Source organism: Talpa europaea (genome assembly GCF_964194135.1).
Source record: "Talpa europaea genome assembly, chromosome: 2".
Lineage (NCBI taxonomy): Eukaryota > Metazoa > Chordata > Mammalia > Eulipotyphla > Talpidae > Talpa > Talpa europaea.
In genome coordinates, this window is record NC_140068.1 from 28,548,148 (window position 1) to 28,573,426 (window position 25,279).

General features: G+C 36.6%; 1 protein-coding gene across 7 annotated transcripts in view; it reads left to right on the top strand.

Annotated features, from left to right (window-relative positions):
• The window catches only part of PTPRK (protein tyrosine phosphatase receptor type K), a gene marked incomplete at both ends in the record, with an annotated part of 521,692 nt that overhangs the window by 458,151 nt on the left and 38,262 nt on the right, over nucleotides 1-25,279 (top strand). For 5 of the 7 annotated variants that reach the window (XM_084227965.1, XM_084227961.1, XM_084227963.1 and 2 more), the window contains one exon: nucleotides 23,767-23,905. In XM_084227965.1, coding sequence (XP_084084091.1) covers nucleotides 23,767-23,905 — 139 coding nt within the window. Of the gene's footprint in view, nucleotides 1-23,766; nucleotides 23,906-24,911; nucleotides 24,954-25,279 lie in introns of all 7 variants that reach the window. The other 2 variants (XM_084227967.1, XM_084227964.1) reach the window with 2 other exon arrangements.

Here is a 25,279-nt window from a genome sequence, read left to right on the forward strand (position 1 = left end):
CTCTTTGAACTCTTGTAAGGTACTTGCTGTCTAATTCAACCTCATGTACTATCTACACTTTTTTTTTTAAAGATTTATTTTATTTATTTATGCATGCAAGAACTGGGGTGCAGGCCAGAGATGCAGGGGGTAAGAGGATTCACCAGAGACAGAGAAGAGAGCAGAACAGGCAGATCGACTGAAATACACTGCTGAGGGGAGCAGCACATGAGACAGGAGAGGCCTGCTGCACCATTTGGGTCGCCTCCCTGGCTGGGAATTAAACTCGTGCTTCAGTGGCTGCTGTAGCTTCATAGTGCTGAGACTTTACCCCTTGTGCCACCAGGGAGGCCCCACACTTTTTGTCTTACATTATTGCCATATATATATAATATATATATACATATTTTCATTGAATGAACTAATGAACAGCTGTGCCACAATGACTTGTTTGCGAGATGAACAAAATTATGTCAGCAGGAAGCATGCTAGAACAGTTTGCTTCTAAAATGGCCAACAGGCATATGAAAAAATGTTCAACATCACTTGCCATCAGGGAAATGCAAATCAAAACTACCATGAGATACCATCTTACACCAGTGAGAATGGCACATATTAAAAAAACTAGCAACAACAAATGCTGGCGAGGGTGTGGAGAAAAAGGAACTCTTCTGCACTGTTGGTGGGAGTGCAAACTGGTCCAACCACTGTGGAGAGCTGTGTGGAGATTTCTGGACCTACTAAACATAGAGCTTCCATATGATCCAGCAATTCCACTCCTAGGTATTTACCCAAAGGACACAGAAACATCAATTCCAAAGAACACCTGCACCCCTATGTTTATAGCAGCACTGTTTACAATAGCTAAGCTTTGGAAACAACCCAAATGCCCAAAAATAGATGACTGGATCAAGAAGATGTGGTACATATATACCATGGAATATTACTCAGCATTCAAAAAAGATAAACACATGCAATTTGCAGCAACATGGATGGCGCTGGAAGGGATCATGCTCAGCGAAATAAGCCAGAAAGAAAAAGAAAAATACCGGATGGTCTCACTCATAGCAGGAATCTAGAAAACTTAAATAAGGGACCAGGAAAATGAATAACTATAAGAAAGTGAAAATCAAAATCAACAAAAAACTATGAACCAGATACACTTTTGGGGGGCGGGGGCGGGAGGGGAGGGATTGGGGTCAGAATGGGGGGGCTGCAATTGTATGGGGAATATAACAATAAAATTTATAAAAAAAAAATAAATAAATTAACAAGGAAAAAAAAAAAAGAACAGTTTGCTTCTAGAAGAAATGATATGCACATTATCCCAAGAAATGAATAGGTGAAAATACTTTAGATGTTATGTAGTAGTATTTTCTTCTCTTGCTAGTGAAAATGCATATTAGATATGGCCAAAACAGGGTCAGAAATGGGATTGTCAAAAATTACAAGATAAGTAGTGAGGTCCATCTGGAAACCAGAAATTCTCTGGGATCTGTGAAATATGTCAAGCCTGGAAAAGAAATCCATTAACTTTTTCCTTTGTGGCACTGAACACAATATTATAATGTGTTGAATGTCTCCCTTCTAGATAGAGTACAGGCTCCATGAGAGCAGGGCTGGGGTCATACTTGAGTCTGTACTCAGCAACTATCACAGAAGGTGCTAAATAAATTAAAACATACAAACTGAATGAAAGAAATGGAACAGTGTTGGGTCAACAGTAGTTTCAGTGTGGGCATATTTCTATATATTGCAATGTCAAAGAAAGTAATATAAATGAGGAATAACAACTTTCTCATCTACTACTGAATCCCAGTTTTATTTTAAAAACAAGAAAAGAGCTTTGCATGAGACATACTATGCAAAAGGAATGCTAATAATATTTTTCAACATTACATAATCCTATCAAAATGATATATCTTGTATACTTTTTTATTTTATTTTAATTTTTTTTTTACTCCTTGATAACAAATACTAGTACCTATAATGGGTTCCTGTTATGTGCTAAACATTTCCAGCTACTTAAATATATACACCAAATAGTTTACAAAACAAAACTAGTGAGAAGAAATGATTTATTCCATTTTATAGTTGAAAAATCTGTATCTTAATAAACAAGAGAAACTTGCCCAAGATTAAACAGAACATTTTTCCTGCTTCCTCTCTGATTTATGAAATGGTATCATATCTGAGTCTAACCTATTGTAACAATAATAAAAACAGACCTCTAAACTTATCCTAAGACATTTAGAAGAGATATGTAATAACAATCCAAGCTAGCCATAGTATGGTTTTCACCAGTAAAATGGAAAAGCATTTATGGAGATGAAATTTTCATGGATCATAAACTTTTAGACTACTATTAGTAATTTAACACTGCTTTATCAACTTTGCCCCCAAAACACTTCATGTCAGTTTCTGGTTGTTGTCTCTAAGTAGCTCATAAACTTTAGATGCATCATGCTTGGTAATTATTCAGAGATTTAAAATCATATATTTTTGACTTAACCAAAGTCTTTTGCACTATAGTTCTCTGCCTTAAAAATCACCTTTTGAGTAAGTTGTGCTGTTTATCCAAATCTTGAACAGGACTAAACCAAGTGTTTTGCTTTCCTTTGGCTTCTTTCATGGTAGCCTGCTATTGTGGATTTTACTTTTTCCCATCCATATTTTCTTAGCATGTTTTGCTAATGTTTACTTCTCCTCTAGTGTATCTCAGGATTTGGCTATGGGCCATTAACTTCCTTGCTTGTGTTCTTTCTATAAGATTTTTCCATGGCTATAGTCATGTTCTGTACCAGAATGGCTTACATATGTTTCTGTTATCTCAGATATTTCTCCTACTTCAGTCCTGCAATATCTATCTCACTGGCATGTCAGACTCAAACCTCCCCCCCATAAACTGCTCCTATTCTATTGATAGTATACTTTACTGCAGTTTATATCACTGCTCTCCAGTGAGTAGGTCAAATATTTATTATTGTGTTGAACTCTTCCCTCTTCCTAACTTTCCCAGTTCAACCAGTCATTAAGGACTATAATGAGTCCACTGCCCAAACATCTTAGATCTTTCTTTTTTGTGCCCCATCTTCACTGCTGCTACTATAGTCCAGGCTGCTTCATCTCTCGCCTGGGCCACCACTGTACCAGAGCAGCTAGTTCCTCAGCATCTTCTATTGCCTTTCCCCTATTGATTCTCCATATGCTAGGGAGATACAGCATTTAAAAATGCAAATCGGGGCCCTCCCTGGTGGCCTTTAAGTTAAGTCTCAGCCCTGACACTGCTAAGTCCTGAGTTAGATCACAGGTCCAGGAGCTACCCACATAGCACAGCAGACCTCTCCTGTCTTGCCTACTGGTCCCCTCAGCAGTGTATTTCAGTGCATCTTCCTGTTCTGCTCCCCACTCTATCTCTGGTGAATCCTCTCACCCATCCCCCACACCTCTGGCCTATACCCCAGTTTTTCTATGCAAAAAAAAAAAAAATTAAAATCTTTTAAAAATAAAAAAATGTGATTATCTTACACGTTTAAAATATTTTTGTGATTTCCAAATGCTCTTAACATGAAGTTTAAAATCTTTAGTCTGACCTACAAAGCTCTGAAGTATGTGGTTGTAACCTAGCTTCCCGGTGTGACTTTGTGACATTTCTCACTGGGTTGCCATGCTAGTTTCTTTTTGACTGTTTATTGCAATAAGGCATTTGAATCTGTCTGAAATGTGTCCCCATCCTATTGCCTTCATTTTTAACTACTACTCACAGCCTGGACCTAGGCCTTCTCCTCTCGTCCTTTGCCTGCAGGATTTCACTGTCACTGCAGTCACATTCTATCAGAGGAGGGCTTGTAACCCTAGGTCTTCTATTTCAGACCTCTCTTCAGAGTTACAGTCCTCTGTGATATCTATTCTTTCAAAATCTTCATGTCACTGCCACACATCCTGTTGTTTTCATTTAATTATCTTTTCATTTTCCCCCACATTATAGTGTTCAATTATATGTTTTCATATTCCCCTCCCTTTTCTGTCACAGGAGTTATCACAATTAGTAATTAAATTTTGTTTACTGGCTCTTTCCCCTCTAAATTAAGCAGATTCTGCATATAAGATGCTACATCACCAGCATTACACAGCGTTTGCCACTTAAAAGCACTCAAGTATTTAACAAATTAAATTCCTATCCTTGGGCCTCCTTGGTGGCGCAGCGGTTGAGCGCTGGGCTGCGAAGCCGCCCGCAGCCTCTGCAGCACCGGTTCAATTCCCGGCCACTGGGCGAGGGTCCCACATGGCGTGCAGACCTCTCCTGCCACCCGTTGCACCCCTCAGCAGTGTACTTCATCAGTCTGCCTGTTCTGCTCCCTGCTCTGGCTATGGTGGATTCTCTCACCTTCCCATGCTTCTGACTGTATCCAGTGCTTGTATAAATAAATAAATAAATCTTTAAAAAAAATTCCTATCCTTCTTAACTTACATAAAATACAATTATCTGGGGCCTTCCCGGTGGTGCAGCGGTTGAGCACTGGGTTGCAAAGCTGCCCGCAGCCTCTGCGGCGCCGGTTCGATCCCCGGCTGCTCCCCGGCCACCGGAGGAGGGTCCCACATGGCGCGCAGACCTCTCCTGCCGCCCGCTGCTCCCCTCAGCAGTGTACTTCGGTCCTTCTGCCTGCTCTGCTCCTCGCTCTGGCTCTGGTGAATTCTCTCACCCTCCCGCGCTTATGACTGTACCCAGTGTATGTATAAAAACAAAAACAAACAAATAAATGAATAAATAAATAAATAAATAGCATGCCTCTATTAAAAAAAATACAATTATCTGCAAGTTCATATTTTGAAATACTTTTTAAAAAAGAAGATACAATATTTGGGTAGTACGTATTATTTAATATATACTTAGAAATAATTTTGTTTTTCCATGGAAATTTTATCATATGTAAAACTAAAGCATATTCTCTTTTTGAAAGGATTTTTACTCTGGTTTTTTTTGCCCTCTCTTTTTTAAATTGATGTGCCATTGGTTTACAGTGCTTAAAAACTTGAGGAGCACATCTTCACATCTTGATAAATGCTGGATAGTTGTTGAAAATATCAATTTCAAGTATAAATTATCTGTAGAATTTAATATTTAAGAAATAGATATATATTATGTGTCTTACCTATCTTTGATGCTAAGAAATAAAAGACAACATTGCCTTCATAATTTGCCTTTGTTATATTTATTCACATATATACATACACACACACACACACACACACACAAAGCTGGAAAGCAAATCTGTGTAATCAGAAATATTTTGGCCAAAGTAAGCTTAATTAATTGAACAATTATTGAGCCTCAGCTGTACGGAAGTCTCTAGCAAGACAAAGAAGGATGGGGTGGGGATAGGTCATAGAACATTAATTCTAAGTAAGACAGAGTTGGCCGTTAAGGAGCTAACAATGTAGTGAAGACAATATGCATAGATTTAACTGAGTATAAAATGAGAAATAATTGAGACTTTTAAAAAAAAGACCATGAGAATTTGACATATGGAAGGATAATGTATTACCAGAACAAGTGATAAAAACTTCTTGGAAAGGGCCTCCCCGGTGGTGCAGTGGGTTGAGTGCAGTTCTGTGAAGCTGTCTGCAGCATCTACAGTGCATGTTCAATTCCTGGCCAGCCAGAGAGATACCCACATGGCGTGGCAGACCTCTCCTGTCACGCCTGCTGCTCTCCTCAGCAGTGCTTTTGGCCCTTCTGCATGTTCTGCTCCCCACTCTCTCCCTGGTGAATCCTTTCACCTCCCGCGCCTCTGGCCTGTACCCCAGCTTTTGTATAAATAAAAAATAAAAAAAAAAACTTCTTGGAAAGGATGGATTTAAGGCAGGCATTGTTGGAACAAATGAAATTGGACTTACAGAAGTAATGCAGGCCAAGCAACAGCCCTGGAAAAGTCTGGTAAAGACCAGGATTCAGGGCCTCTCTAGTGGTGCAAGGGGTTAAGACGCAACCTATGAAGCTATCTGTAGCCACTGCAGCACGAGTTTGACACTCGGCCAGGGAGCTACCCACATGAAGCAGCAGACCTCTCCTGACTCGCCTACTGCTCCCCTCAGCAGTGTATTTCAGTGCATCTTCCTGTTCTGCTCCCCACTCTATCTCTGGTGAATCCTTTCATTCCCTGCACCTCTGGCCTGTACCCCAGTTCTTGCATGCATAAATAAATAAATCTTTTAAAAAAAAAAGACTGTGATTCAAATGAGCTTTGAACATGTAAAGAAGGAGATAATGAACACCTGTCATTATGAAAACCAGGTTGGAGTACATGAATGATTCTTACCCTTTTCCAAATGTAACCCTTCAACTGAGAAACAACTATTATTACTAGATTAGTTTTCTTACCTAATTTAAAAGAAAGACTATTTTGGTACATATGCAAGGAGAAGAGTAAAATTTTCAAGCAAATTTCAGAACCTTCTGGATCTACTACGTGTATGAATATGTGCAGATGAGGAGAGGCTTTGTTAGCAATAATAGCAAATAACTCTCCATGAAAATAAAGAGAAGAACTGCCCACAGATCTGTCACGTGTGGCAATTGATACTCTTTGTTTTTTCTTGTTTCCTGCTACTGAGTATGGCCACTTTGGTCTCTCTGTTATGGGATGCTTTTGATTACTTAACGCATGTACATCGAAAAATACTGTTTAAAAGCACATTGTAAATCATATATATTCTAGTAAGTTGGATAATGGCCACCCAAAGACTTCAGGTCTTAATCTTTGGGACCTGGGAATGTCACCTCATAGGCAAAATTATTAACTACATATGTGATTAAGTTAAGGATCTGAACAAGAAAAGATTACCTTGGATTAATTGGATGGATCCTAAATCCAGACACATGTACCAAATAAGAGAATGGCAGAGGAAGATTTGACATGCAGCAGAGCAGTAGACAGAATGGCCACAGAATCAAAGATGGTCACATAGGGCCTCCCTGGAGGTGCAGAGGTTAAAGACAGTGCTGTCAAGCTGCTGCCAGCCATTGCAGCATGAGTTCTATCCCCAGCAAGGGAGCAACCCACATGGTGCAGCAGACCTCTCCTGACTAGCCTGCTGCTCCCCTCAGGAATGTATTTCAGTAGATCTGCCTTATCTGCTCCCCACTCTCTCTGGTGAATCCTTTTAGCTCTTGCACCTCTGGCCTACACCTCAGTTCTTGTGTGCATAAATAAATAAATCTTTAAAAAAAAAAAAAAAAAAGATGGTGACATCAAAGTGAAGTGACCCAGGAAAAGGAATGTTAACAGTGACCAGAAACTGAGGACTAAGAAACCAATTCTTCCCTAGAGCCTCTCAAGGGAGCACAGCCCTGATACCTTGATTTTGAACTGGTGACACTACTTAGTGAGTTCATATGGGTTGAAATGTTACTTGCTTTACTGTTGAATTACTGTTATGACTTGAAATAATTAAGTAGCTTTGAACTTCAGCAATGGGTTAAATGATTCTTTGGAAAACAAAAATACCTTGGGCACTTCTGGTACCAGTATTGTAAGAGGATAAGTGCTTGTTATTTTAACCACCAGATTTGTAGTGAATTTATTGTAGTGACCGTCAAAATCAAATATGTGCATGAAAAGTTACCTTATGACCTTTTCTTTGAGGTATAGCTGTTTAGTCAGCATTTTATCATATTTAAGCAGGAATAGAACCAAGGCTTTTTAATCTACAAACCACTGATTTTCATCTTTATTTAAATGTGTTTATTCTTTTCTATACGGTAAACAGTTTAGCGAAAGATTTATAAGGATGCCTTGTCTCCTTTGAGGTTCAGCTTAAATAACTTTGATATCACAAAAGTTGGAGAAAACAATCTATCTGAGTCAGAGAGTTTTGAATATGAATTTATAGAAACTAATGAAGAAAAACAAAACTCGGCCTCTTAGGGAAGAATGTTTTATGCAAATCTCCCTTGTTAACCAAGTCCATGCATGCAGAATGCAAACTATTTGTTGGGGATTTAGAAATAGCTTCAGATAATCTAATGTAAAAGGTCTAGCATATTCCTCAGCTTTGTAGTATTTATTCCACATATGTTAAAGATGTACTTATTGTACTGCAGCATAAACTAGCACTGTGTGTGACCTTAATTGAAAAGTTAAATATTGCAGTTTATATTTTATGCTTCCTATTCATTTCATTGGTACATATTAATGAACTGCAAAACACAGAGTAATGCTATAAAGTCTGCTAATAATTTCTGTAAATTATCACAGAAGTTATAGTTCTGTAGTTTTGGTTTTGCACACTAAGAAAATACTACATTATTCATTTCCGTACCTGATGATATATTTACATTTGTTATAAATGCAAGCATGTAATAGTGAACCATTAATATTTTATTTTTTTCTTAAAAGTGTTCCTGATAAACAGGAAGATTCATAGGATTATGGTTTACTGATGTCATAGAAACATAATCTTATATTGAGAACACCCACCATCTAGTACAATACAAGTAGTAAGGTTATGTGTTTGGAATAGGTTTTTAATTGCTAATGTACATGGGGATGTGATTGGATATGATTTGCCCAGATGTTTTCACAATTCTTACAAGAAATTATTTTTAGTGTGTTCATATGGGTTGAAATGTTATTTGTTTAACTGATGAGTTAGTGTTATGATTTGAAATATTTAAGTAGCTTTGAATTTCAGGACTGGGTTAAATGATTCTTTGGAAAAGAAAAATATGTTTGGACTGAGACTGAAATATGTGAATTATCTGATTGCCCTAGAGATATTCTCTATTCACAAAAATGAGAGATCAAATAATTCTGTGTTAAAAATTACTAGGTGATAAGTGATTGCTTATTTCTCTGTTTTGTCATAAGTTTGAGAAGGAATATCTCTAGTGGAATTTTAATGTGAGATCATTCCAAAGCTAGAACAGGCATTTATTCTGGGGCAAACCTAGAGGTGATGATAATATGAAGAATACTGTATTAGTCATAATTCTCTAGAGAAAAAGAACCAATAGGAGTTATAGATGTAATTTATTAAGAGAAATATGAAGGCTGTGAAGTCCCACATCTGCTTTCTGTATATTGAAGACCCAGGATAGTTACTGTTGTTAGTTTCAACCTGAGTCTGAAGGCTTGAGAACTAGGAGAACTAATGATATAAATTTTAGCCTCAGGGCCTCCCTGGTGATGCAAGGGCTTAAGATGTAGCACTATAAAGCTATCCTCAGCCACTGTAGCATGAGTTTGATCCCCAGCCAGGGAGATACCCACATGGCGCAGCAGACCTCTCCTGTCTTGCCCACTGCTCCCCTTAGCAGTGTATTTCAGTAAATCTGCCTGGTCTGCTCCCCATTCGGTCTCTGGAAATCCTCTCACCCCCACATCTCTGGCCTGCACCCCAGCTCTTATATGCATAAATAAATAAATCCTTAAAAATAAATAAATAAATAGCCTAAATAAATAAATAAATAAATAGCCTCATTTAAGAGCAGAAGACCTATGTCTCAGTTCAGTCAGGTAAGGCTAATTGCCCCATTAGCTTTTCTGTTATATTCAGGCCCTCCATGGATTGGATGAGGCTTATCCAAAATGGGAAGGGCTATCTGCTGTACTCAGTCTGCTGATTCAGATGCTATCCTCATTTGGAAACAGTCTCACAGACACTTCCAGAAGAATGTTTAAGTAAATGCCTACTCACTGTTCACACATAAAATCACCCTCAACATGTAGCATAAAAAGAGGGTTACACCAGGTGTAGGGCTGAGGAAGAGTGTGGAAAGTTAGAAGGACTGAGACTGTGAATCTAGTTTCCAGAGATACTTGATGGAGAAAATGTGACTCTCGGAGGGTGTAAATTCAAACTCAGAAAATGGGCGAACTAAATTGACAGGCATTCTTTTTTTGATTATTAATTTACACCAACTATCTAGCTTTTATAATAAGTCATGGTTAACTAGCCTATTTGCATTTAAACTGTCAAACTACTTTGCGAACAGTGGCATTTTGATTGTTGGTGATTAAATCTGTAACATAAGTGAGGAATTTGGATCTTAATTATTTTCTGAATGCCTATTCTTTGCTAGAGAGTAGCCCCAGTGTATGCCTCTGAAGAAGAAAAGATGGATGATACACAAAGGGAACAAATCTTCATTATTAGCTTTCTTTTGGATTTTATCCTTAAAAAGTATAAGGGATAATATTCTTGCCGCATTGTATTGGTGAAGAAACTGAGATTCAAAGATTCATATTTAAAGATTCATATTTATATAACTTTCCAAGTCTAATATAATAAGTGAAAATATCTCAAAAACTGAATATCCTATGTCCTTTTAAAACTCCACCCTCTCTCTATTTGGCTGTGAATATAGATTAGAAATAGAACCAATGAGTGAATCTGGGAAGGCTTTGCTGAAGAGATGGAAATTTCTGTTTGACAATGATTCAGATAAGGAAGAGCTTTGAGGGTAAAAAAAGATTCATTATCTATACATGGACAAAATGTAGTCAATTAAAGTATCTTATGGACAAAATGTAGTCAATTAAAGTATCTTAGATATTAGTGTTTGCTGGATATTTTGAAAAGTAGAAATTGTGAAGTGTAACCAGTGCTTAGATAATTTTAATCAATCAAAAACCTTTTTTTTAAAGATTTATTTATTTATATAAGAACTGGGGTACAGGTCAGAGGCAAAGGAGGGTAAGAGGATCCACCAGAGACAGAGCAGGGAACAGAACAGGCAGACTGACCAAAATACACTGCTGAGGGGAGCAGCAGGTGAGACAGGAGAGGTCTGCCACGCCATGTGGGTTTCTCCTTGGCTGGCCAGGAATAGATCCCACGCTGCAGAGGCTGCAAACAGCTTCACAGTGCGGTGGTCAAACCGCTGCACCAGCAGGGAGGCCTCAAAAAACCATTTTAAGGGCCTCATCTGGTGGTGCAGGCAGTTGAGTGCTGCTCTATGAAGCTGCCCGCAGCCTCTGCAGTGCTGGTTCGATCCTGACCTGCTGGTGAGTATCCCACATGGCGCTGCAGACCTCTCCTGCCTCGCCCGCTGCTCCCCTCAGCAGTGTATTTTGTCATTCTGCCTCTTCTGTTCCCCGCTCTGTCTCTGGTGAATCCTCTCACCCTCCCGCGCATCTGGCCTGTACCTCAGTTCTTGTACAAACAAACAAACAAACAAATAAATAAATAAATAAATCTTTTTTAAAAAAAAATTTTTAAATGAGGTTCCTCTCTATTCACTCATAGATAAAAGATATTTTAGGATTAAAAACTATTCTCAAATTTGAAAACATTTATTAATAATTTAGACCTTATACTAAATTATCATGGAAAAACTGAACTCAAATTCACTTTACTCTGACTCCTGTATAATATTAAGGCAGTCTCTAATTTAGTAAATAAATACCTGTGAAAATTGCAGTGCTACCTCTATTAATATGATTTAAACCATGTTGTGTTTTCTCCTGACATATGCCAGATTAATGAATTATCTAAGCCTTGGTGGAAAATGACCTGCTGAAAATAAAACTAGAATTCAAAACTGAAAGCAATCCCCACAAAGCAGCTAATATTAACCTCTCATTTAACAAGTAAGGGGAAATAGGCTAAAAGGTAGGTCAAATTATTGCAGATCAGTCATGTATTTTAGATGACATCACATCCTTATCATTGCAATACCATTAAAGGTTTTGTTTGGTTTTTATTCCTATCTCTAATATTTCAAATGTGTGGTGTTTGGCCTCTATTTATGCTTTGAATGGCATGTTTGGAAGTCTGGCCTACATCGAGCATTCTGAGTTCTGTGCCAACAAAAAATGTCAAATGCATTTACCTTGTAGTTACTTGCAATGTCTGGATTTTAATATTTCAGATTTTCCCCTGAATAATAGACTTTCCTGATCATGTAGTTTGTGAGAATAAAAATCACTGATATTTTAATGAAACTTTTTTACCCTAACATTTTCAGATTACCAATAGTTATCATTTATGAATATTTCATACTAAGGTTCAGATTCAGTTGATCTGCAGACTGTTTTGCTATAAATACTGTGTGTGGATACGTGACCCAACATCATTTATTTTAACTTATGTGTCTTTAGCTCAGTCTATTTCACTCCTAATAGACAATTTTACTTGAAAGTCCCACGTGTAATATTCTGTATGTGGGAGCTGTGAGGTTCCTCCTCGTTTGTACTTTCACCTTCTTGTACCTTTGCCATAAATATAGGCCAATTAATGATTCCCCAGAATTATGGCATTCTATTATATGTCTTATTTTTATCTTAGTTAATTTTGAATTCTAGTCTTGTTATTCTCTGATCTCCTTCATCACCTGAGGTTTAAAAGAAAAAAAAATTGGCAAACTGGACAGTTCCATAATCTCTGAATTCTCTTTAATACCTCGTATATAGAGTAGAAATTAAAGGCATTTTGCTTTCAAATGATACATGCTTCTCCATCTTAGTTAAAAACCACACCAAACCATGTTTTCTTCAGTCTTCCCTGGCCATCAACTCTACAGACATCACTCAGTGCTCTCTCACATCCCCTATTTTAATTGTCTCTATAGAACTTCTCACTATTGTTTGCTTGTGTGTGCTCGGCTTCATAACAAGGATGTAAGCTACATATAAGCAAAGATAATCTGTCTTGCTCCATGATGATTCTTCAGTGCCTAAAAAAGTGCCAAGTACAATTTTTTTGTTTTTTTAAATTTTATTTTTATATTCCCTATACAATCGCAACCCCCTTATTTTGACCCCAATCCTTCTTTCCCCGCCCTCCCCATAGTGTGTCTCTGGTTCATAGTTGTTTGTTGATTTTGATTTTTTCTTTCTTATAGTTATTCTTTTTTTCCTGGTCCCTTATTTAAATGTTCTAGATTCCTGCTATGAGTGAGACCATCCGGTATTTTTCTTTTTCTTTCTGGCTTATTTCGCTGAGCATGATTCCTTCCAGCTCCTTCCATGTTGCTGCAAATTGCATATGTTTATCTTTTTTGATTGCTGAGTAATATTCCATTGTGTATATATACCACATCTTCTTGATCCAGTCATCTATTTTGGGGCATTTGGGTTGTTTCCAAAGCTTAGTTATTGTAAATAGTGCTGCTATAAACATAGGGGTGCAGGTGTTCTTTGGAATTAATGTTTCTATGTCCTTTGGGTAAATACCTAAGAGTGGAATTGCTGTATCATATGGAAGCTCTGTCTTTAGTAGGTTGAGGAATCTCCACACAGCTTTCCATAGTAGTTGGACCAGTTTGCACTCCCACCGGCAGTGCAGGAGAGTTCCTTTTTCTACACATCCTTGCCAACATTTGTTGCTGCTAGTTTTTTTAATATGTGCCATTGTCACTGGTGTGAGATGGTATCTCATTGTAGTTTTGATTTGCATTTCCCTGATTGCAAGTGATGTTGAAAATTTTTTCTTAGGCCTATTGGCCATTTGTATTTCTTCTTTGGAGAAGTTTCTTTTTTAGCTCTTCTGCCCATTTTTTGACTGGATTATTTTCTTTGTTTTTGTTGAGTCTCATCAGCTCTTTGTAGATTTTTGTGATCAGTCCTTTATCATTAGAATTGTGTGCAAAAATTTTCTCCCAGTCGGTGGGGTTTCTCTTTGTTTTGGTTATTGTTTCTGTTGCTGTGCAGAAGCTCTTTAATTTGATGTAGTCCCAGCTGTTTATCTTTGCCTTCACTATCACTGCTTTGGGTGTTCACATATTAATTAATTTATTTATTTTTAAAAAATATTTATTTATTTATATAAGCACTGGGTACAGTCAGAAGCGTGGGGGGGTGAGAGAATTCCCAGAGTCAAAGAGGGGAACAGAACAGGCAGACTGACGAAATACACTGCTGAGGGGAGCAGCGGGCGGCAGGAGAGATCTTCGCACCATGTGGAACCCTCACCTGGTGGCCAGTGATTGAACTGGTGCTGCAGAGACTGCAGGCAGCTTGGCAACCCAGCGCTCAACCGCTGCACCACTGGGGAGGCCCCACATATTAATTTAAAAAGAAAAAGAAACCTATGCCTTGTTCATGGATTTAAGATGGGGCATGAATTTATTTTTTTATTTCTTTTTTTTTTTTAAAGATTTAGTTATGTATACAAGAGCTGGGGTACAGGCCAGAGACAGAGTGGGGAACAGAACAGGTAGATTGACTGAAGCACACTGCCGAGGGAAGCAGCGGGCAAGTCAGGAGAGGTCTGCTGCACCATGTGGGTTGCTCCCTGACTGGCCGGGGATCGAACTTGTGCTGCAGAGGCTGCGGATTGCTTCATTGTTCAGTGCTTAATCCCTTGTGCCACCAGGATGGTCCCTATTTTTTAATTTCTTTTATGACATATTTTTTAAAATCTTTTATGACTTCCTCTAAGTCCTCTCCCAATTTCACTCCATTCCTTCATCTATCCATTCATGTTTGCTTTTTTCTATCGATAATTAGCTATGACTAACTGCCAATTTATTTCTATTTCTACTTCTGCAACTTTACTTCATTTCATTCAGTAGTGGATTGAGGTTTATACTTTTTTTGATCTTTCTAGCTCACTTTGAGAACACAATGTTAAAAAAATATTTGTAATATAGGTGGATAATCAAATTTCTCTCATGTAAAAGTGACAGATGAGAGTCAGGGAGCATGGCTTATATTTTAATTGTGTCAACAATTAATATGGTGACCATGAAAAAGCCATTTACCTCCTGTGAGTTATTTTCTTTATGTTGACATTCTTACCAAGTACACCTTGTAGAGCAGAATTTTCCATAAAACGTGATTATAGATTTCATAACATTAATGAAAAAGCCATTTACCTCTTGTGAGTTATTTTCTTTATATGTTGACATTCTTACCAATTACACTCTGTAGAGTGTAATTTAGATTTCATAAAATTAATTCAGTTAACTCTGACATTAATGTATATTTCAAAAGTGTTATAACTTTAAGCAGCATATTGTAGTCCATGTATGCTCTTATTTAGGTGGCACACTGATAAATGATAAATACCTTTTTTATTCTTTCGACTTGACTTAACTGTTGTTTACTGTGTAAATTTGGACATCATAAAGATAAATGAGATTATATTTCCACTCTCAGTTAGCTCCCAATCTAATATATGTTGCAGATTTAATTAAAAAATAGTTGCATCTTAATTTTAATATGGGTCTGGGCAAATCATTAACTGGCATTTTAGAGGTGAGGGGTAGTTAAGGATAATGTGCTGAGAAATGAAAATATAAAATCCAATGATCTGACTTCCACTTTCAGAAGCCTGGCAGATTGGGTGCTGTGAGGTCCACTGTAGAATGTTCCTACAATTAGACACTTTAATGGGTTCACAATAGCTCAGAGAACTCTGTAAGACCCACAGCTCTACCTCTTTCTTCAAAAAGAGATTGGTTACTAGAACTGAGAATAATAAGCAACAGGCAGAGTGGGTTGGTAGACCCTGAATGGGGGTGCTGTGCTACATTACCCTTTATATACTAATCTTCTGACTGGTAATGAAGGAATTGCCTGGCCTTGGATTCTGTACAGAACTGGCATCCTTTTCCTATTATTATTACTTTTTAAATTGGGTGATATTTGAATATCTTCATCAGGTATTCACCTACCACCAACTCATGCATATTCTTTTTTTTTTAAGATTTATTTATTTATTTATACAAGCACTGGGTACAGTCAGAAGTGCCGAAGGGTGAGAGAATTCACCAGAGCCAGAGCAGGGAGTAGAGCAGGCAGAAGGACCAAAGTACACTGCTGAGGGGAGCAGCGGGCGGCAGGAGAGGTCTGCACGCCATGTGGGACCCTCCTCCAGTGGCCGGGGAGCATCCGGGGATCGAACCGGTGCTGCAGAGGCTGCAGGCAGCTTCGCAACCCAGTGCTCAACCGCTGCGCCACCTGGGAGGCCCAACTCATGCATATTCTTAAGGAGTACATAGGTGTTCTGGTATTCTCTGGTAACTCAAGGTTACTGACAGAAGCAGATGCAAGTTCTTAAGAATGAAACATGATTAACTTAGACCTGAAGGATTCTAACAGACTAGCATAAAGTAATTAAGTCACAATTGAAGGTCAACAAGCATTCATGAAAGTGACTAACTATGAGAGTTAGCAGAAACAGATCTAAATCCCCAAAGAACTGCAGGTCTTTGGCTTGTCAGGCATAGAATACCAAGAGCTCTGTACAAAATATCTAATAAAACAAAGTACAGATTACAAAGATGAGTCACTGGCCCTCAGGAGTAGCTAGACACAGAGACTTTGCAAAGAACCAAAATGGAACTTTTAGGGGGGAAAGTATAATTCTTCAAATTATAAGAAATAACTATTGGGGTGGACTAAATAGCAGATTTGACAGAAATCAAGAGATAATTTATCAGGTGACCTTTAAGTCTCAAGAAGTTAGCTGGAGTAGGTTGTAAAAATGAACCAGTGTCCTCCAGAAGATGTTTAGGCATGGGAAAATGCCCAGTACATGGTACACAACATATTATGTATGGAGCTATAGTAATTAAAACAAGATCATCAGCATGGAATAGATATATTGCCTCTTGAAATATCATAGAGAATCTAGAATTGAATTCATGCATTTATATAGTTTGTTTATACGATAAATGATTTTATAAATCATTGAAGCAGTTCAAAAGTTGTCCGCAGATAATTAAATATTCATGCAGGGTTAGGGGTGACTGAATAACTTCTTTTTTTACATTGTATTCAGGATGCAATTCCAGATGGATCCAGTATTAAATATGATCTGTACAGTTTTATATCTTTTATAGAAAAAATGATTTTCTAAATTATGGTGAGGACAGGACTTCTTAAAAATTATGCCCTAACCATGAAATAAATGATTGATATATTTGATTTCATTAAAATTAAAAACTACTATTCATCAAAATACCAAAAATAAAGTGAAAAACCCACCCAATAAGAGGAGGAAATTTACAATTATAACCAAAAATTGTTATCCAAATATAAAATATTACAATAAAAGAGATAATTAAATTTAAAGATGTGAAATGTGCATCAAGCATTTCAGAGAAAAAAATGGATGTAAATGTTTTATTAATAAATAACTCAAAGAATAATTTCAGTAGTCAGATGCACATTAGATATTATTTTTTACCACAAAATTATTAAAAAGTATAAAGTTTATAAGCATAAAGTGTTAAGATAAAAAATCTCAGTTGTGGGCCTCCCCGGTGGCGCAGTGGTTGAGCGCCGGGTTGCGAAGCTGCCCGCAGCCTCTGCAGAGCCTGTTCAATCCCCGGATGCTCCCCGGCCACCGGAGGAGGGTCCCACATGGCGCGCAGACCTCTCCTGCCGCCCGCTGCTCCCCTCAGCAGTGTACTTTAGTCTGCCTGCTCTACTCCCTGCTCTGGCTCTGGTGAATTCTCTCACCCTTCGGCACTTCTGACTGTACCCAGTGCTTGTATAAATAAATAAAAATAAATCTTTAAAAAAAAAAATCTCAGTGTGTTTGCATACATTTCTGGTGGGTGTGTAAATTAGCAACACTGTTGCAATTTGTAAAGTTGACTATTAAGTCATACAGTAGTTGCAGACAGAATACACTGGGCAGAGCCCATGGGCTACAATTTACCAAATCCTGAAGTAGATACAGTATTTGAGTGTTTGGGGAGGGAGAAATGGTTTTAAGTGATTAGGAAATATAATATCCTAAAGGAATTATCAGTAGATGAGATTGCAAAGGTTGGCTAGAGCATGAATTTTAAAGGCCTTATATGTCATACTAAGAACTTTTTGCCTTCTTGCATGGAAAGCCATTAAAGAGGTCAATTAATCACATTCGCATTTTAGAAAACTCATTCTGGAGGTGAAATAGCAAATAAATCTGAGGAGGTCTACATGGGAAGCAGAAAGGGTTGTAGAAAAAATAAGGTGGCTAAATCTTGATTAATATAAAAATTAGATGGATGATCTAAGATGGTAAAAGATGGAATTGAGATTTCAGAGTAAACTTAGCAGAGAGACTCAACTGTGTTTAAGAAGAAGCAGAGTAAACTAAACCAATTTATTGAATTAAGTAAATGCGAAGCATTGAAAAATCCATATGTAAAATTTTTACCATTCATTAGGTTACCTTGAAACAAACATACTGTTTTATGTGTTTTTTAACCTTTGAATAATTCCTGAAATGTGATGCTAATTTATTGCTTTTTGATAATTGTCTGTCATTTCTTCAGGAATTTATATGGCTTTGAACTGTGGTTTCGATACCAAAAAATCTTAGAGAATCTAAGATTACAAGGATATGTCTTTAATAGTATAAAATTAGTCTTAAATATATGTATTGTTAATCATATTGTTGAAAGTCTTTATAGGCTTTAAAACTATTTTCCACATCAGGAGTCTACAAGCAATATCTGTACTTTTATTAAGCAAGAACAAATTACATTTTAGCTACCATTACAAAAAAAAAATGTTATGTAGCTGTTTTCATTTTTCACCAATACAAAACTGATAGATCTTGTTTTTATCATCAACAATCTAAGACTTGACAAGTTTAATAAGATCATATGACATGATGAAGCAAAATAACTTCAAAGGATCATTGAATTAAATAATACATACTTCAAGAGGCCTGTAAGGCTTAGAAGTCCACTGTGATAGGCTATTTAATTAATAATATGTATTTTACAAAACCCATCATTATGTATTAATACAATAGACTGATGATTTAAAAAAAAAACCACTGTTTTAGAGTACCCTCTGCTCCCCTCTTCCTAATTTTTAATTTTTATAGAATGCACCACAAGTTTAGTATGTAGGCCATGTCTACAAATGGTAGCAATGTCTACTACTACTATTTTCAGTGTTTCACAGTTTATGTAAACTTTTCCCATCATCATATCACTTAATATTCCTAGAAGCTATATAATACAGATTCTGTTATTATTTTGATTTTATAAAAGACACTATAATTTATTCGTTGTCATACAACAAATAAGAAAATAAACTAAAAATTAAAGCAGTATCTTGCTGGTATCAAATTCTTGTACTGTCCACAATGCTGGATTATCCTGTTACTTTGATGGTAGATGATGGAAGAAAGGAATGAACAGCAGAGGTAACAGAGGGTCTTGAAACTTCTAGGGACAATACAGAAATGTATATACCTACTTCCTCTTATGTCAACATCCAAAACAACAAAATAATGTCTGATAAAATATAACCTTGTGTTTTTAAAAAGAAAAGTAATTTTCTATATGTCAATTTTCTATTATTTTTCTATATAGAAAAAATAATTTTCTATATTATTTTTCTATATAGAAAAAATAATTTTCTATATTATTTTTCTATATAGAAAAATATTTCTATACTATCTACTATAGACAGACTTAGTATCATACTTCCATTTGTTCAGTTGATACTTTCTTATACTGTTGTTTCTTTCTAGGTTCTTTTAGAAATATAATGATAAGCAAAATAAGCATAGTTCTTTCTTTCATGGGCTGTTTAAGTGCTGTGTGAAGAAACTGGAGGAATCTAATCAGTGGAATGACATGATATAAAATGAAATCATAACACTACATGTGCTGTACTTGATGTGGAAGAGGTAGAGAGTACAGTTAGGGAGATAAGATAAGCAAAGGCTGCTGTATAAAAAGGGTGAGTGATGATGTGAACTGAGTTACTGTCATGGTAGTGGAGATGAAGAAGGGAGAGACAAGAGATATTTAGGAATTTGCAGTACTTTGTAACTCATTATATGAAAAGGAAAAGTGAGGATACATCCCAGTCTGCCCAAGGTAATTCCAGTTTTGGCCTTTTGGCCTGTCATAATTAGTAAGAGATTTCATTTTCAAAAGTTTTGTGTGATTACGATTATTGAATTCTTTTAACTTTTTAAGTAAATTTATATATATGTTTAGGATTTTGTGTAATTTTTCTACATAATCTTTAGTTTATAGTTTTTAGGAAAATTATTTTGAAGTGATAGAAGCAGGGGCCTCCCTGGTGGAGCAAGGGTTAAAGATATAGCACTATCAAGCTATTGTGAACCATTACAACTTGAGTTCAATCCCCCGCCAGGGAGCTAACCCACATGGCACAGCAGACCTCTCCTGTCTCGCCCACTGCTCCCCTCAGCAGTGTATTTCAGTACATCTGCCTATTCTGCTCCCCCTCTCTCTGTGGTGAATCCTCTCACCCTCCTACCCCCATGCCTCTGGCCTACACCCCAGTTCTTGTATGCATAAATAAATAAATCTTTTTTTAAAAAAAGTGATAGGAGCAAAGAAAAAATTTGTAAAGTTACTTTAGTTTTGGTGGGAAAATACATCTTATAAATTTACTAAATAAAAATGTAGTTCTGTTAGCTTTTTCTCATTTTCCAAAGAATTATACTACTCGTGGCTTCAGAACATTGAGGATCCTTCAGATATTCTTTGGAGGTAAAAAAAAAGGTAAAGATTTATGGCAAAGGAAAGTGTTTCTGAAAAAGATGTAGCACATTGCCTTTATGTATGTGAATAAATTATAAACAGGGTGCAAAAGTGCAGTCAGTATAATAGCTTTTGCTCTCTTTGAAGAAAATAGAAAATGCTCACTTAGGGGGCAATTGCTTGTGTTTCCATTAATGGATCATCTAAGCTTGAATGCTTTTAAATAGGATATGTGTGTTCCTTAGTTCCAGTTGGCTAAAAAATTGGGAAAATACATGTTATTAAAGTATCCAAAGTAATCAATTTATGCAGACATTTAATAAAAAATATTGTTAGTAGTAGTAATAATGTTAATAATAAGAACAGCAATAATAAATATCATTGCCAAAGACATTAAGGAGGATTCACAATCAAAAACAACCATCAATACTTGGAGAATTTCTTTAGCATTCTATACTCAACCAATGGATAGATCAGCCAAACAGAAAATGAGCAAGGAAATAGCCTCAAATGAGGAGTTAGAGCCCATGGGCTTAGCAGACATTAATATGCTTCTTTCACCCAAAAGCTGAGTACACATTCTTCTCAAATGCACATGGTGTATTCTTCAGATAGACCATATCCTGGGACCCAAAACAAGTGTCAATAAACTTGTGAAAATTGAAAAAAAAAAAAAAAAACAGGAAAAATCTCTAATCTATGAAGATTGAACAATCATTGAGTAAATGAGGAAATCAAAAAAGAAAATAAAAATATACCTGGAGATGAACGAAAATTAAGAAAATTAAGACCATATCAGAACTGGACACAGCAAAAACAGTAGTAATAACACATACATATATATATAGCAATACAGGCCCACATCAACAAGCAAGAAACAGCTCAAATAAATGAAATTATTATCATTTTACCCTCTCAAAGCCAAGTGTAGCATAAAATCTGATGGAAGTGAGCTTTAATTAGTGAACAGTGGTGATTTATTTCATGCAATAAACTTTTTTATAGAAATACCTACATCAGACATTCTGTTTCTCTTCTTATTTGAAGTTACCACTATGTCAAATCAATCATATTTGAGAAGTACAAATAATAAATACGTCCTTTTTAAACATCATATCCAACTTTGGATATAATCTCTTTGTTTGACACACACATACACTCACGATGATATATGTGTGTATTTCTAAAGTTGCTCTTTGGATAGTAGTGCTTTTAATCTTTTTTTTTTTTAAGATTTATTTATTTATTTATACAAGCACTGGGTACAGTCGGAAGTGCGGGAGGGTGAGAGAATTCACCAGAGCCAGAGCGGGGAGCAGAGCAGGCAGAAGGACCGAAGCACACTGCTGAGGGGAGCAGCGGGCGGCAGGAGAGGTCTGCGCGCCATGTGGGACCCTCCTTCGGTGGCCGGGGAGCAGCCGGGGATCGAACCGGCGCCCCGGAGGCTTTGGGCAGCTTCGCAACCCAGCGCTCAACCGCTGCGCCAAACAGGAGGCCCGCTTTTAATCTTTCTAACATCAATTTTGATGCACTGGACCACCCTGTGTAGTTTTCAAATGTAATAAGCACTGAACTACCTCTATCATAGTGAGTAAGATTGGACATACCCCAAAGATTGGATAGAGGAAAGTGTCAAGTCAGAAAGGAAGACTTGCGGGGCCTCCCCGGTGGCGCAGCGGTTGAGCGCTGGGTTGCGAAGCTGCCCGCAGCCTCTGCAGCACTGGTTCGATCCCCGGTCACCGGGTGAGGGTCCCACATGGCGCGCAGACCTCTCCTGCCGCCTGCTGCTCCTCTCAGCCGTTCTGCCTGTTCTGCTCTCCGCTCTGGCTCTGGTGAATCCTCTCGCCCTCCCACACTTCTGACTGTACCCAGTGCTTGTATGAATAAATAAATAAATCTTAAAAAAAAAAAAAAAAGAAAGGAAGACTTGCTTACGAGAAGAAACAAGCTGAAGTTTGGCTTCCTACTTGAGAATAATACCAAGTACTGGTGCATGGGGAAATTTTATGCTATCCCATTGAAATAGGATAAATTGAGAAAATAGTAGGGACTGTCTTTATAAAATTAACTGTTCTCTCTAATTCAAGCTGTTTTTCCTACAGGTTTAGCTTTAAATTGCCATTTTATGAATGATATTGATATTAATTACATTAGTTCTTTTACACTTGGAAAAATTGAAAGCTAACAACCAACTGTAACAAGTTGGGAAACCAGAGCAGATACTGCTGTAGAACTAGAAATCCAAGTAAGGATGGCAGGGCCAGGGTAGAAGGTGAGGGGGGCTGCGGGGAAGGGGTTTGAGGAAGCCAAAGTAGAAAGGATTGGAATGTAGAAAAATGAATAAATTTTTTAAAGGAATTAACACATGATCGATTGGAATGATAAGAGGTTAGATTTAGGATTTATTTATTTGTTCTTCAGTCACCATCTCCTGACACAGTTTCCCAACTGTGCCTTATCCTAAATCCCCCTGTTGTCTTGCCACAGATTCTGGCAGGAGGGGCTGTGAATCTGGAAACACTGAGAAAAACTGTTAGATTTCATTCTGTTCTTGAGCAATTTATAATCTATCTTATCTATCTAAACCTCATTTAAAAATTTGATGATAGTACTTTCCATGCCAATTTTTGAGGTAAATGAAGTAAAAGGAAAATTTCTTAAGAGAGCTACTGGAGCTTGTAGATTAATTAAAGTTTTTAATTTTAGTTATGCAAATATGGGGAGGGATGGCTTTGAGAAAGAATGTAAGAGGATACAGAAAATTTACCAAAAAAAATATCTTCTTGAAGCTCTGTTTCTCAAGTTTGCTGTTTTTTGTTGTTTGTTTGTAGGTTTGTTTTTTAAAGAAACTGAAATTTTACTTGATGGGGCTGTTTTTCTTTTCTTATTCTTGTCTACTGTCAAACCAGTGATTGATTTCAAATCCCACACACCAAATCATAAGCTCCCTCCTTTAGCAGTTAGACCTTTTGGTCCCACACAAGTGCCATTAACACAACTGGAATTTGAGCTCAAAATGTTACAGAAGGAACCAAAAACAAGTGAATCTCTTGATCAGACCTTATCTCTGTCCATTGTACTACTTGCTAAAAATCTTGTGTTCTGTCTTTTAAAGATATTGGAAGAAAAAATAGTTTATCATTTCCTTTGAGAGTTATTTTTTTCTGCTTTGTTGTTGTTTCTTACCTCTAATATCTCAATCCTAAATCTTTCATGCTGTAACTTAGCATATCTGCATTTATTTTTTCAGGTTATTTTTATTCAAATAAAATAAGTTGGCTTTTGCAATAATTTTTGACTGGGAATAATTTTCCTATCTATGATAATTAGCTGCTTTCAGTAACTTATTTTCTTGATTCATTTAGCAGCAGCAACAGAAGAACCAGAAGTGATTCCAGACCCAGCCAAGCAGACAGACAGAGTGGTGAAAATAGCAGGAATTAGTGCTGGAATTTTGGTGTTCATTCTTCTCCTTCTAGTTGTCATATTAATTGTAAAAAGGAGGTAAGGCCTGATTTTTATTATGTCCCACTCAGTTTTATGTCACAAGTTTTCAAAAACTTTTTATTTCCTTGAGCTCTTTGATATTAGAATAAACAAGAATTTAATTTTAACAGTGTTGCCAGGTTCTCTGAATCTATTTCTCATGCTTTTAAAATAAATTATTATTGGTTTTTTACAGTTTCATTCTGGATATAAACATATACTTTTTGTAAGTTAACCTTTAATTATGGATTTAAATTTCTCAAATACAGATACTGAAGATATTAATTTATCTCATATTTAAAGTGTTACTTTGTAATCAATGGCAAATAAGGCTTTATTATGATACTTGGGTTATGGTCTATGAATTACTTTGCGCTCTAACTCTGCTTTTCTTAATGTTGGCTACAGATAAGATATGAGAAGACTAGAAACATTATTTTATGAAGTTGTATAATAACTGCTCATTTACTAAATATTTCAGCACTATAGTTTGAAGAGTCAATTTATAATTGAGCATTATTGTTTTGTACTATATCAACCAATATCGCCATCTTCTGGAATTAGATAAAGATATTAGTACTTAGTGGATTTATACTGAACTCTATTCAGCTGATTAAAGTATACTCCTGCAGAAAGACATTTCAAAGTATACAGTTTTTATAATTTGAACTTACTTCTATTCCCTAAAATGTCTACCAGCAAGACAGTTTCTTAGAAACAATACAACTCCCCATTCCTTCAAATCCTTTGTTTTAGGTAATAGTACAATTGGAAGGACTTCTTAAAAACTTTACTTGCTTAGTATAGTCCTGAAATAGTTTTGTGTATAAAAGTATTTTAAGTTATGCTTTATATTGAATGATATAATATGATGTTTGCCTACATTGCATTAAATCATATACTATTACAGTTGTTTTTTGTACTCAAATGATTAACAATATAGATAAGATTCATACTATACATGTTTAATGATTCCATCAGAGTTTATTTTAATGTATTGCCTCTTTACAATTATCCCCTGGAGATATATATGTTGGAGAAGACACATCTGCATTAGAAACATTAGGTATGCATTATAGTGTTTTGTGTTAAATTAGCTACATACGTGCTTTCCCAATAGTGCTTTCTCTTTGCTGTTGTCTCCCTCTGTGATTGGAAAATACATCATATTTGAGACCAGAGATTTTAAATATTTTAGTAATCCAGATTTGCCAACGAAGTTTAATGAAATTGCTGAAGATAATCTACTATTACCTGTATTTGGAAAGATTACTAAACAGTTTAGAGAGTCAACTAAACTTGACTTTGCAATTAAAATGATTCCAGTTGCTTCAGATTCAATATGAGAGGTTGAAAATGGCCTCTGATTATGTCCTCACTCAGGATTCATTT